Below are 14,893 nucleotides of genomic sequence, written 5' to 3' on the forward strand. Positions count from 1 at the left end.
GTAGAAATGTAGATTGAAAACTTCCTGGGCTGTAAGAACAGGTTCAAAGTCATGACAGTGTGACAAGTCCGAGTGGGTTTCTGGAAGTATGAAGACATCAAGGTGACAGAGAATGGGGTGAGGGTTAAAGAGACAGCAAGAAATTGAGGTGGGGGTGGAGTGTCACCCTTTCATACTGTACTATGGCATTTTAGGTTTATTCCATAGGAAGAATCAAATAAAGCTTTAGCAGAGGAGAGATGTGATCAGATATGTATATCTACTGTCACCTGCCCCAACCCAAATTTCTTGAGTAGCCTTGCCTCAAAACTTAAGATGGGGTGGGGGCAATATTTTCTGTGCCAACCCAAGCTATTTAATCTTGGGAATAAAAACACAAATTAAGCAGTGAAATTTTTCCACATATGCAGTAAAAAGAGCACCTTGATTTGGGGCACTGAGTATTTTATCACAGAGAGATACTTTATGCTACAGGGGCTCTTTGAGTGGCCCCCAACACTGGCTTAACCCCTATGGATCTTTCTCATACTGTTTGTGTGTTTTCTCAATTCACTTAACTAACAAACATTTATTGTGTTAGACACTGCTTTAAGTATTGGGAGTCAACAAAGAATTAAAAAGTCTAGATGCCTCCAATTCTCTGAGCTAAGTGAACTATTTGGAGATAAAATAATTGAAACAAAAAATGAGGCAGATTAAGAAAAACTGGGAGTATCCATCCACCAAAGAATTAAGAGATTAAGGAGCCTCGAGGATGGTTTCAAGTGAATGAACAGAACTAAAAAGCCCTCTTTAAATGCAACACATAAACTGGTGGCTGGGAGGTCCCTTCTCTGCGTAAGGGCCATGGGGGTAGCACCCCCTTATCCACAGTCCTGTAAATGTATAACTTATATGAGATTTATTAAGACTCCTTTTAAACATATGGTATGGACAGTGCCTAAAATTAGCCTTATATTTCCGCGACCATTTTAGAGTTTGGTGGTGGTGGTGGTGGTGGTGGTGGTGGTGGTGGTGGTGGTGGTGGTGGTGGTGGTGGTGGTGGTGGTAATGTGGGTGTGTGGGTGTGTTGGACAGAATCCCCTAGCTTGAAACACTGCCTGCAGAATTCTATTCCTTACAACCTTCTCTAATAACACCCCAAACTGACAGGAACCTCTTTTTTTCCCCCCTTGTCACAAAAATAAGCCAAACCCGCAACAGCCTAGCATCAGGGAGTGGTGTCCTTAGTGATTTTTTTTTTCACTAGTTCTGATTCCAAGGGAAGAATGCCACCTACCGAATCATTTACACCAGCAGCCAGCCCTGCAAAGTACTGGTACTACTTAACCCTGGTCTGTTCCAAATGCCCTCTGATTAGTTTTAAAAAAAAAAAAAAAAAAAAAAAAAAAAAAAAAAAAAAAAAAAAAACAGTCACTATTTGGGCTGACAGGAAGTTGGGCTCTGGGCGCAGATATCAGATAAACGCTTCCACATATTGTCGCCTTCTCAATAGCTATGCCAATTTTCAACCTCCTTTCTGCCTGCGTTTTCCTTTTAATTGGGCTTTCTCCTTCAGAATGCCGGTTCTCTGCAGCCTGCGGAAGCCGGTGGTGCAACCCTGCAAGGGGACTGACTGCTTGCTGCCCTGCAGCTGTAAAAGCCACGGCCGGGGAGTTAACCCAGCCAGGCTTAGCTAGCAAGCGTTCGAGATTGCAAGCTAGGTCGGGCAATGCCACCGCGGGGGCTTCCAATTTTATCCAACTTGGTCCCCAGGCCTCGGGCGGGGAAGCGGGGTGGGGGTCCCCTCCGCAGTCGGCTGCGAAAGCGAGGCTGGGCAGGCGGTCCCTGCAACTCCTCCGAGCCAGCCCCGGTCGCTGCGGCTCCCGCGCTGCAGCTGCGCGGGAAGGGACGCGGGCGGGAGCCAGCGAGCGAGCGGACAGGCGCGCGGAGCTGCAACCAAAGGCCGCGGTGCGTGGCGCTCGACCGCGAAGGCTTGGGACCCGGCTGGATCGGAGGCTCCCAGCGAGGTTGGTGGCTCCCGCAGCGCCAAGTGCGGAAAGCTCGCGGCCGCGCGCACAGGCGGGCGCTGGGAGGGCGGCGGGGGCGGGCCGGGCGCGGAGGGGCGGGGCGGGGCTGGCGCTGACGGGCGGCCGCGGGGAGCGCCTGCAGCCCGGGCAGAGTGCAGCGAGCGCGGCGAGCGCGGCTCCCGGGCCGCGGTCCATGGCCCCGACGGGAGGCGAGCCGCCCGCACCCGCAGCTCGGCGGCGTCCGGCCTGAGCCGACCGCGCCGCGCAGCTACCCTGTCCTGGGCTTGGGCTTGGCTTGCAGATCATCTTCATGGAAGCGATGTCTCCACAGCAGGATGCTCTAGGCGGGCAGCCGGGGCGCTCCTCCTCGCTGACAGGGATGTCTCGCATCGCGGGAGGCCCCGGCACCAAGAAGGTGAGGACCCCGAGCGGAGTGCCCCCCACGGGCGCGCGCCTTCCACGCGTGCCTGGCGCTGGGAGGGGGTTAACGGTCCCCGCGGGGCGGGGGGGGGGGGGGGCGGGGTGTCACCTCCCGGAATCCCCCGCTGTCTCTCTGGTGGAAACCGGTCTCGGAGAAGCCCCTTGCCTCCCACAGGTCCCTCTCCACCTCTGACCCGGGAGGTGCCTCCCCGCCGGGCCCCCGAGGTGGCCTTGACCTGGCAGCCTGGAGGAAGGTATGAGGCCCGGGACGGGGGACTATGCGCCCAGCCCAGGCCTCCAGGGGGTGTCAGAGATGGGGTGTCGTGGGCCACACTGCGGGACTGGAGGTTCGTTTGGCTGGCCTAGATCTAGGCTGGATAGCGACGGGTGGGCAGCTTCCGGAGGTCCCAGCGGGGCATGGGGGACTTGGCCCGGAGCCACCTCCTGAGAGGGGACCTTGCAGGAACCTACGGGGGCGGCGCCCTTGTTCCCTGTCACCCCGGAGGACCGGTGCGGGCAACTACTTGTAGCGTTTGCTTGTGATTGACTGGTCCACAGTGTAGAGGGAGGATTTCGATGGAGGTCAGGTGTCTGCAATAGGTTCCTGAGCAAGTGCACGTGGGCCTCGAGCTTCTGGGCTCCTAGGAAATGATTTGGGTATTCCTGTAGCCATGTCTGCCTCCCCCTTCCTCCAGCACAAAACCTTCCGATATTTGGCCATATTTGTTCCTTACGGTGGTGCTGCCTTTCCCAGCGTCTCTGGAAACAAGTTGGTTTGAGAGATCATTCTAGCTCTTCCCGAGCAAATATGTGAAGACGTTGCATTACTATAATTAGAGACTCAAGGGGATACACCGGCTCTCTGAGTGTCCGGGTTTTATGGCCTTCCATTAATCTTCCCACTAGGATGGTGGGTTGGCTGGAGGTCAATGAAGAGAGGTGACATCTGTATAGAAATGTCTGTGAGCTCCCAAGGACCTTGGCCCTGTCGCAGAGCCATCTATGGGTGTCTGTGAACTTGATGTATGGGCAGTAGTGACGGCTCAGCCTTTGATGTATGGAGAGACTGATGTTTGTCCTTGCCGTGGTTCTTCCCCCCTTCCCTTCAGAGATGGAGTGTGTGTGTGTGTGTGTGTGTGTGTGTGTGTGTGTGTGTAAAATCCAGTTTTTCCGAATAAAACGTGAAAATGTCAGGATGTCCTAATTTAGAATGGCAAATGAACATTAAGCAATTGGCATAGATTTAAAGCGTTTTCTGTTTTTGTAAACCTAAGGAATTGGAAAGAATCAAGCATTTGTTTTCGTGAAGAGTGTGGCCCCTCCCCCAAGGCTGATTGAGCACGCTAGCATAGGATTGGGGGGTGGGGCATTAAAGAGTAGCTTTATCATTTTCAAGCCTGGATTGTCCCATAACTGAAGGGTGGCTGTGCCCTTTCCCCCCATGTTCTCTTAGCACAGCCGCTATCTCTACGATTGGTGTCCTTCGTTATAAAACATAAAGGGCTAATACATTACCACATCAATCTCTACTTTCCCAAGACTGTTGAACAAATTAAATGAATGAATGATGGCACATAGGCACCATGATGTTAACACTTAGTGTACCTTTCCCCAGGCTTGCAATTCACAACGTTTGTGCCCCGGGTTGCTCAAGCCTGTAATCTAGAATGGGTTTTCAACACCTTTACTCACTCTGCAACAGCCAATCCATCCGAACAGCCACTATCCTTCCGAAGTGTCTAGAATATCTCCACTCCATCCCCACGGCTGCCCCTGCAGCCCAAGCTGCCCCATAGCCACCTCTAACCTGTGCCTTTGCAGAAACTCTTCTTTCTTGTCTCTCTGTGGCCCATTCTGCATTTAGCAGTGCCAGAATGTGGGTTTTTTTTTAATTGGTCGTGATGCTCATTTGCTTACAATTCTGAAAGAGATTCATTTTGTATGCATAGTAAAATGCAGGTCCTTTTCCTGGGTCCTGGCTACCCCCATTCCTTCACCCTGCCCCCTTTTGTATGGCATTCAGCCACATGGGCCTTTGTTTCATACACCAAGTCAAATCCATTCCTATTTTTAGGTTTTTGGTGTTACCCCCCAACTGCCCCACGAGTTGTTTTTTTTTCATTTCGTGCAAATCTTGGGTCTTCCAAGAGGTCTCTCTCTTTCTCTTTACTTCGTAAATGGAAGCCACCTCTAGCCGTGCCCTGTACCTTCTGATTCATTGGTTGTCTTAGCATTGCCCCTGGCGTTTTCTCATATGTTCCTTTCCCATTTCCTGCATCCCCCCACCCACCCCAACTGTATCCTCAAAGCTGGAGTAGGGCCTGCTGTATATTAGGTGTTTCCTAAGCATCCCTTGGGTTATGTAAAGCAAAGAGCAGGAGCAGTGTGGCCCCGTCCTTAGAATCTATCATTTAGAGAAGGACCATCAGCCTTAAAGAAACAGGTAGTAAATCCTTCAGGTTTGCAGACCTCATGGTCTCCGCTCAATTCTTCCATCACAGCTCCATAGCAACATGGGCAGTATATGAGTGAGTGGGCTTGACTGTGCTCCAGGAAAGCTTCATTTATACAAACATGTGGTAGAGGCCGGTGAGACGGTTCATCAGATAGAAGCACTTGCTGAGCAAGCCTGGAAACTTGAGTTTGACCCCCCAGAGCCCACATTAAGATGGAAGGGGAGAACTGATTCTACAGAATTGTCCTCGGACCTCCACACACACACACAGCACATGCATCACACACAGACACACACACACTAATAATAATAATAATAATAATAATAATAATAATAATAAAATAAACATACTCTGCAGTTTCCCATTCCCTGTTTTGGAACAGTGCTTTTGGAACAGTGGGACCTGGGCAGGTAATGAAGCTTTGTCTTCAGGGTCTAGTTGAGTAGCCTGTAACCACGTGTGTCTGTTCAGCTCCTGAGGTGTGGATGGTACAACTGGAGATTTTAACAACTCCCTTTAGTTTAACTGATAAAAAAAATAACCTAACATGTTTAGAATTTATCAATCTGAGGTGCAATGCATGTATGCACTTGAAAAAAATTTACATATTCCCAAGAAATCATTCCACTTCTTTATGCCACTATAAAGTGTGCATTTTCAGCTTATGTAAGTGAAATATGATTTTTGTTTGTTTTTGTCTTTCTTTCACTACAATTTTTATATCTATTCTTTTTTATTTGTATGCATTAATTGTTTTCTTTGCAGAGTGGTAAAGATCAAATATCTTAATTTGGGGGTTTCAGATTTCATATGTTTTTTATTTTGAATTATTTATACATAATGAGATACTTTGTGGGTGGCAGTCAAGCCTCCATGTGAAATTCATTGACGTCTCATAAACACCTCACATGTATAATGTAAAAGTAATTTTGTTCATTGTTTTTAGTGTATTTTGACTTTAAGCCATCACAGGAGATGTGCATAGAATGTTCTTCTTACATCTTACATCAGCAATCAGAAAGTTTCAGGTCTGAAGCCATTTTGGATGCCAGGTTGGGAACTCTGGATGCTTGATCTGAAGTGCATTTATCCATTCATCTGGTATTTGGATTGTGTCCATTTCTTGGCTATTAGAAGTGAAGCTGCTGAGAGACTTGACATGCAACTCTGCATGGACCTAGGCTTGCTTTGGGGTAAATAGTCAGGCATGGCATGACTAGGTCATATTTAGCCATATACCTGACTCTTCAAAACACTGGTTGCTTTATTCTGAAGTGACTAAATTTCCAACAGCAGTGTATGGTAATCCAGTTTCCACACATGCTCACCAACACTTGTTACCATCTCTCTGGGTTACTGCCATCCAAGGGGGTGTGAAGTAGTGCTGTGGGATCTGGATCTGTACTTCCTCGATGATTTTGAGTATCTTCTCAAATGCTTGCCATCCACACATCATCTTTGGTGAGCTACCTATTTAAATATCTCACAGCTTCCGTTGTTTTGCTAGCTTATTTTTATTACTGAGGTTTGAGAGTACTTTATATATTCTGAATTCAAATCCTTTATTGGGTATGTGATTTTCAAAATATTTTCTCACTGTCTGTGACCTGTATTTTATTTCTGCAGCCTTGTTTTTCCAAGAACAAAAGTTTTTCATTTGGTGAAATCTAACTTGCTCTTTTTTTTTCTTTAATTTGGCTTAATTGAAATTAACTTGAATTTAATTGAAATTTATATAGTGGTGTATATTCAGTGGTAACAGTACTGGACAGCAGGTTCAGAGGGAGAGCTTAAAAACAGTAACAAAATAATTATTAAATGGCTTATTAAAACCCTATCCTAGTAGCCAGGCAGTGGTGGCACACTCATTTAATCCCAGCACTGGAGAGGCAGAGGCAGGTGATCTCTGTGAGTTCAAGTCCAGCCTGGTCAGCCGAGCGAGTACCAGGACAGCTAAGGCTATGTGGAGAAATCTTGTTTCAAAAAATAAAAAACAAAACAAACAATTAAACCCCACTAGGATTCTGACTTTCTGACTTGAACAGATGCAGGTCCTCAGATGGACACTCTGCACTGGGCTGTTAAAGGGAAGACCTGTTTAAAGTGCCCTTTAAAAGGAGAGGATTCTTGCATTAAAAAAAAAAAAAAAAAAAAAAGATTTCAGAAAGTGGGGGCAGCATTAAGTCCAGAGGTTCTGGGGTAGGTCTGTTTGAGCAACTAGCCTGTGGGAGATCTGTAAGAAGCTGGTCTTTTTTATTTTATGGCCTCATTGATTATTTTAACCTAAAGAATTACCTAGCTGGATAGCTTGCCTTCATTTGCTACTCACAAGATTTGATGATTTTTATAGAAAATCCAACCTACCTTAGAAGACAGAGTTTCTATCATTGGGGGTCTTCAGAAGAACATAGAATAAATCCATGCAGTGGTTCCTAGAATAGGGCTCTCAAGTGTGCCTGCAGTATACAGATGGCAATTAAATTCTCCTGGGATAATATGTTCTTGGGGGGTGTCCATATTTGCCCTGCACAGTCCTGATACACTGCAAGCCCATATTAGAGTCACTTTGGTGTTAGGAATGACTTGTGTCCTACTCAAGCACACTGACCCTTTGGTTTCACTTATTAATTAAAAACTGTTTAAGGGGCAAGGGGTATTGGAATAGGAAAGAGATGTATAGGCATAGAAAACCAGTCAAAGGAAAATAATTTTAAAATAGTTCTAGCATCTCAAAAAGTAGCAGCTGCTGTTACAAACTCTATTGTTCCCCTCTTTGTGCATTTTCTGGGTCCAAATCTGTTTATAGCATTTGGTGGTAGAACATCCCCCACCCCCCAAGCCCCACCCCCCACCAAGAGCTGACTATTTTAGCCAAGTATATGTGTAGTACTGGGCCTTGAATGAAATGCCTTAATAGTAAGCTTCAGTCTTACTCTTCAGTACTGAGTAAAACAAGCCCGTGTTTAAAACTGTGTCCTACTGAGCCCTTCCTTGGTGTTACTCATAAACTGAATTGCCTACAAACAAGGAGGAAGGATTCTTTTGTTAGAGTCACTGCAGCCTCTGGGTAATGTTAGGTAGCATTGACTAGCAGTGACCACTGATGCAACATTCACAAGTCTTAGTGTGTTTGGGTACCTCCCTGGGGTTTGTGCCTTGCTGTCTGCCTCTTTCAGATGCTTCATAGCAGGGAAGCAGATATACTACTTCAGGAGCTCTTCAGCCAGGCCTGATGTGCATGCTGATGGCTCAGCCTTGCTGCTGTGGGAAAGCATGGCATATTCTGCACGTGGACTCAGGACTGTGTTTCAAAGTTCTGTGTGGATGCACCGACTCCTGTGTCTCTGATAACTCTGCTGTGGAAAAGAATGTGTGAAAAATGTCACTGAAAGTTACATCAGTAAACTTAGAAGTCTTGAGACTAAATTTTTAAAAAAAAAAAATACATCCAGGGATGACCCTTCAAATGTGAGCATCATACTACATTCTAACATAGCAAAAGAAAAAAAAGTTAACATTTTGTGGCTTTAAAATTTCATGTTAAAATAAGTGAGGCACCATCTTTTAATCTGTATACATTTATCTAAAAGTCTGTCTCTGTCTCTGTCTCTCTGTGTCTGTGTGTGTGTGCTTGCACACGTTCACATGCAGAGGCTAGAACAAGATATTAGGGGTCTTCCTTTATGGCTTTCTGTCTTGCTACCTTGAGCCAGTCTCTCGCTGACCCCAAAGCTTGCCTTCCTACTGGGCAAACTGACTGGCCAGGCAAGGGAGCTCACATGATCTACTTGTCCCAGTGCTCGCACTAGACACACAGCTGTGCTCATCTCTGTGGCTGGCTGTTGGGGATTCGAACACAGGTCCTCATTCCTGCAGCACAAATACTTACCCACTAAGCCATCTCCCCAGCCCCAGTGAGTTCAAGTGGAAAATTGGGTCTCATAGATTAAAATGGGCAGTTATAACTCATATACCTACCAAAAGGGTCTGTGGAATTGCTGTTGCTGGTGTTGAAATGCAGATTGCAGTGAGACAATGTGTACTTCCAGGGCCTTCAGCAGGTTAAGGTTAAGACAAATAGCAACACATTTGGTGACTGAAGAGGAGCAAGAAAGCTGAAAATGAATTGTTTCCTATTAATCACTGAGATGTCTCAGTTCTTTCATGGCTTGTGACCTTGTCAGGATGCATTGGATTCTTTTTCTTTTTTTTTTATTGTAAATGCATCATATGTCTACACCACACACAACTTACTGGGGACATGTAATTATACAACTTAATTATTTTTTTTCAACCTTTGTGGTCACTAACAATACTACCAAAAATAGCTGTATAAAGTCAGTGTGTGTGTGTGTGTGTGTGTGTGTGTGTGTGTGTATACTCTTATGTCATATAGCTAGTGTTTGAAGACACACACACATACATATATATACAAACACACACACACACATATATATATATACACAAATACATATATAATTTTGTTACTCAGTTGAAGTGTCTTGAAATACACCCCTCATGTCTCCAGAGACTTGATAAAATACATCTAAAATAAACTTATACTGAAGGAAAGATTGGCTCTCCTGCTGCCTCTGTTGGTTCTATCATATTCAAGATGATGGAATTCTCTGAGTCCCAGTGTGTTTACAACACTTACAGAGAGCATGCTGTCTGTGCTAGTCACAACTCTTGACGGTTGTCTGAAACTAGGATTGGGTAATCTCAGTCTTTGTTCTTGTGTGGGAGACTGTGCCACAGCTTGGGAGACAAGAAAAGCCGAAGAGGTCACACCCTGACTTCTGCCGCTCACCCCGGATGGTGCTTGTAGGCAGCACAGCCCGGTTTATTTTTAAGTTTCATCCTGGCCGTGTTTTCTTCAGGACAAGTTTAGATTAGGAACATCCAGCCGGCAGCAGAAGCACCCCCATCAGCACTGCGTGTCGGTAGTGTGCTAAGCAGCCCTGACCTAATTTTGACAGACACCTGTCACGCAGCATAACTGAATGTAAAAGCTGTTTTTAGACGTCTGGTCACTCAAGAGGACTCTGAGAATGGAAGGTATGTGTCACCACAGAAGCTCACATTTCAAGATCTGGAAAACTCAGCTTCTCCACAGCCCGTGTTTTCCTGATTTACCTGGGACCTCATTTGCAGCAAAGAATGCCTAATATTCTCTCTTCCGCCCCTCCAGTCACCATCTTACACCTGACCTTGAATAGTAACCACTACCAGATATCGCCATATCCAGACAGACCCTGATCTGTTTCTGTTCTCACTAACACACTCTGGATTTTTTTTTGTCATTACATCTTTTGGATTTGATCATAATACCTTTTTCCTCTGCATATGGAAAATGAAAGCCTGTATTATAAGGCAGGGCTCTCCAATCATTGCAGTGTGTCTCATACCTTTAGGCCCTTGGCCCTCAGACAAGTGGATATTGGGAGGGTCAGACTGTCCGTGTGCTTATCATAGAGTGTCATGGTTGTATATGTAACTATTTTGTGGTAGCCACGATGTGAAAAACCATAGCAGAACCCTGTTCTGTAAGGCAAAGAGCACTGATGGTTGACCTGTGTACGTGCGTGCTGCTGAACGAGAACCATGGCCAAACATGGGAACCAGTGGTTCTGACAGAGACGATGGTCCAACAAGTTCAAAAGCCCATAGTGATGATAGCACAGAATCCGTGGTGGATAGGGATGGAGGTAGAGAAACAATGAATGTGTACGGGACATTGTGATGTCCTCACTTGCTTATAAACACTACTGGAAGTCTTGTATGCATGCCCCAGTACCTTTCAATTCAGGAATTTCATATACACACACACACACAGAGAGAGAGAGAGAGAGAGAGAGAGAGAGAGAGAGAGAGAGAGAGAGAGAGAGAGAGAGAGAGAGAGAGAGAGATAAGGCAGGGATTAGGTCAGTTTTAGAGAGAATTTAAAAAACTGTCGTGGAATTAGGGCCAGATTTAAGGCCCTGTATCTGCTAGCCCAGTGCTTACTCTTCTACATTCTATAGACTCTTGTGTTTGTTGTTGTACTTGAAAGTAGTGATTGTCTTGTGGAAAGAACAAGGAGCCGAAAGTAAAATTGTTTCTATCATAATGTCAGAAGGAATGTTAATCTGCTCACAGTAGTCTTTACTGGGATGTTTATTTGAGCTAAGTGTTCAGACTGATTCTGGACAGGACAGTTTGTGAGTAGATAGAATATTATACTTAGCACAAACTGAACTGACAGTAGCTGGAACCATCAGCTTACCACAGTGGTCAAAAGCTTGTTGTGATAGTCGGATCCAGGAGCAAGGTGCAAGGTTAAAAATAATTCTTTTCCCACTGCAGAGCCAATGTTTTCCAACTATAATTGTGCAGTGGCTTGAGTGCGTCTCCACAAATAAATACTGCAGGCATGCAGGGAACGAGAGAGAGAGAGAGAGAGAGAGAGAGAGAGAGAGAGAGAGAGAGAGAGAGAGAGAGAGAGAGAGAGAGAGAGAGCACTGCTCACAGGATTGTACAAACTAGTCTCAAAAGGATTACGAGTCAGGTTTGAGTGAGCTAGTTTGTAAATTGATACAGTAGTTTTCTAGCTGTGAAAAATCTGTGGTTCTTTACAATATTCCCTCAGATCTCTCATTTTAATGTTACCCTTGTTTACTTTAAATGCTCAAAGGTGATGTTAACTCCATTTCTGTGAAAGTTTGATTGAAATGCTTGAATTTTTATCTCTAAATAAACCATGAAAAATATCTGACTTAAATCTTTCATCTGATCCCTTACTTCTGGTAATGTTTATTTCTGTTTACTCACTGGGAAAGCTAAGAATGGCCAGAATTGGATTCACATGTAGAGGGGAACAAGACAAGTGCTGTCGCACTGGGTTGACATGAAATTAAAATTCTAATTCGGACCTATCTGTAGGCTTTTACATAGAAGGGGGGGGGGTTCTTTCTAAAGACCCTGGGAAAAATCCCTAGGGAAACTTACTGCTTTGAAGCTTCTGTCAATATAAACATAAACATAGTTCACAAGAGTTTACGTGGAGTTACCCTGTAATGGGGAAGGGACAACAATACCTCTCCCCACAGTATAGGCTGTCAAATAGAAAGCCCAATGCCAGATATGTGGTTCCCTTTTATGAGTTGTTGATTGGTAAGGTCCTATAGACACATGCTCCACCCCTCCACCACCACCCCCCAAAAAAAAAACATAACATGATATTGTCATGGCTTTTGGTTGCCCTCTGGAACTTGGTGGTAAAATCTTATTGCCCAAGACACTACATACTTGAGTCAGCAAACATGGAGGAGTAAAGCTGTTACCAACTTCGAAGTTTCATCCCTACTGGCTAGCTTTCACATTGCAGGCAGATGCTATGTACATTACCAGAGGAGAAAAGTAGTTATCAGTTGTACCCAACTGTGAAGCTTGAGAGCTATGATGATGACTGGCCTAACAACACATGTCTACTAGTGAAATTGGGGCATAAATGTTATGGGAGTAACCAACCATTTTCTGGTTGAATTTAAGGCCACAAAATGAAGCTCGCATGTGGTTCCTTTAACTCTTCTAAGAACTTGTAAGTGGGTAAGCCATAGTCCATAGTAAAAACTCTACTCTAGTACAATTATTCTGATAGATGGACATAGTATCAAATTGTCTTCTAAATACTTATCATTATACCCATAAGTTAGTGCATGTCTCAGCCCTCATCAGAGAACCTTCTTTTGAAGTAATGACAATTAATGCAGAGACCTCCAGATGGCCAGCATACAGAGAATGAAAGACTATGGAGTGGCCAGCCCAGAATGGGACATCTGTGTAATACCTCTGCCCCCGATTCCTTGGGGGGTTGTAGCCAGAGTTATCCCCAGTCCTGCCTGGGCCCGCAGCCACTCAGACCCAAATAAACACATGGATACTTATATTACTTAAACTGTTTGGCCTAATGGCTCAGGCTTCTTGCTATCTAGTTCTTATATCTTAAATTAACCCATTTTTATTAATCTGTAAGTTGCCAGATGGCTTGTGGCTTATGAGTACTTTACATCTTACTTCTCATGGCAGCAGCTGGCAACGTCTCCTGACTCAGCCTTCCACTTCCCAGAATTCTCTCTCTTTGTCCCGCCTATACTATACTTCCCGCCTGGCTACTGGCCAATCAGCACTTTATTTTTTAACCAATCAGAGCAACACATTCACAGCATACAGATATCCACAGCAGGGGGTCATCTTGGAAGAGGGAGAAGAAAGATTGTACGAGCCAGAGGTGGTGGATGACTGCATTAAAACAGTGTTTTCTGCGCATGACAAGGCCGGTGTGCACATGATCTCAGCATCTGTGACTGCCAGACAAAATGCAGGCATGGGTGGGGTCTGTTGTCCCAGTCCTAGCTGAGGAGCTATTGGCAAGTGGTGGCTGCTGGGAAAGGTTGCATTGGTTTCCTTCAGGATGCAGCCTTCGCGTTCCTGCCCACACTCCAGCAGGTGCCCCTGCATTCACCCAATGCAGCACTAGGTGGACTCAGTGGGTGATGTTGTGGTGGTTTTTTTTTTTTTTTTTTAAGAGCACATAAAGGTAGGGAATAGTGTTTGGGATAGGGGAAGAGTTATAGGGAGGGGAATGGAGGCAAATTTGATAATTATTTTAATATTAAAATTAAATATTTTTATTTTTAAAGAGACATTTTTAATGACTGAGTGGTATTCTTTGCTAGAAAACACTTGAGCAGTGATTCTCAACCTTCCTAATGCTGCGACCCTTTCATGCAGTTCCTCATGTCATGGTGACCCCTCAACCATAAGATTATTTTCATTGTTACCCCATAACTGTAATTGTGCTAGTATTATGAACCATAATGTAAATATTTTGGGGGATAGAGGTCTGCTAAAGGGGTTGTGACACACAGGTTAAGAAAGGCTGTACTAAGAGGGAAGTGTGTTTTGCTTTTTCCTTTACTGAATATCTTTTAAGGCAATAAAGTATGAAAATTTTCTCAGTTGCTGAAAATTACAACTCTTTCCTTTTCTTTCTGAAGCCTCCTGTTTATAAGTTCACTTTCCTATATAGGTATACCCGTGCTAATCATCCGAGAGTCTCATGTGTAAGTCAAGGTAACCACTCTCTGACCTAACAACTTTTGATGACTTGCCATTTGAACACCTTAGGGGTGGTTAGCAGCAAATCCTTAACAAGTGGGCCGGCTAGTTGTGGAGTTTCATTAGCCAGCCACTGAGCCATTCCACGCAAAGAGCACACAGTTTTCCTTTTTGATGTAGTATACTTCAGCGGTTGTGGTAGAAATATTCTAACTCTTGGTCATGAATCACTTTGCTGGGACAGAGCCTAATGGTTTAGTAGACAGATAGTTAGATTTTTTTTATTTTGTTTTTTGATGAAACACACAATTAAAATACTCCTGCTTCAAGTGTACAAGTCATTGGTTTCTAGATTGGTTCTTTAATTATGCATTGGTCTTAGGGAACTTTGATTAACTCATGAAGGACCAGTACAGCTCTCGGTCATCTCCCAGTGCCTCATCTACCCAAGCTCAAGACAATCACTAATCTACATTCTGTTTCTGTAGAGTGCCTTGTTCTGAACAGCTTCCATAAATGGAATCCATAATATATGGTCTTTTGTGACTGTTTCACCTAAATTAGCATAATGTTTTCAAGGTTCAGGCATGGCATGTCTTAGCACCTATCAATATTTCTTTTATTACCAAGTAATATTCCATGTTTAAACTTGAGACGTTGTGCTTATTTATTCATAAGTTTGGTAGACACAGAGTTGTTTCTGTAATGCTGCTATGGACATTGGTGTACAAGCCTTTTTGTGGACATACATTTTCATTTCTCTTGGGGGCATATACCTTGGCATGAATTGCAGGACACGTGGAAAAGCTGACCATTTGTGGGACTTTGAACTATTTTCAGGAATAGCTGCCCCAGGTCAGAATGAGACAACAGTGTATAAGAGTCCAATGTCTCTGTAAACAGAAAACT

At 44.6% G+C, this 14,893-nt stretch overlaps 1 protein-coding gene across 2 annotated transcripts in view; it reads left to right on the top strand.

The window, feature by feature from the left end:
• The first annotated feature begins 2,148 nt into the window (after nt 1-2,148).
• Nucleotides 2,149-14,893, top strand: part of Arhgap20 (Rho GTPase activating protein 20) — an 84,812-nt gene continuing 72,067 nt past the window's right edge. The window contains exon 1 of one of the 2 annotated variants that reach the window (XM_042280927.2): nt 2,149-2,424. In XM_042280927.2, coding sequence (XP_042136861.2) covers nt 2,320-2,424 — 105 coding nt within the window. In that variant the 5' untranslated portion in view covers nt 2,149-2,319. Of the gene's footprint in view, nt 2,425-2,542; nt 2,684-14,893 lie in introns of those variants that run through there. The other variant, XM_006972322.4, reaches the window with a different exon arrangement.

The sequence above is a fragment of the Peromyscus maniculatus genome, chromosome 7 (assembly GCF_049852395.1).
Source record: "Peromyscus maniculatus bairdii isolate BWxNUB_F1_BW_parent chromosome 7, HU_Pman_BW_mat_3.1, whole genome shotgun sequence".
Lineage (NCBI taxonomy): Eukaryota > Metazoa > Chordata > Mammalia > Rodentia > Cricetidae > Peromyscus > Peromyscus maniculatus.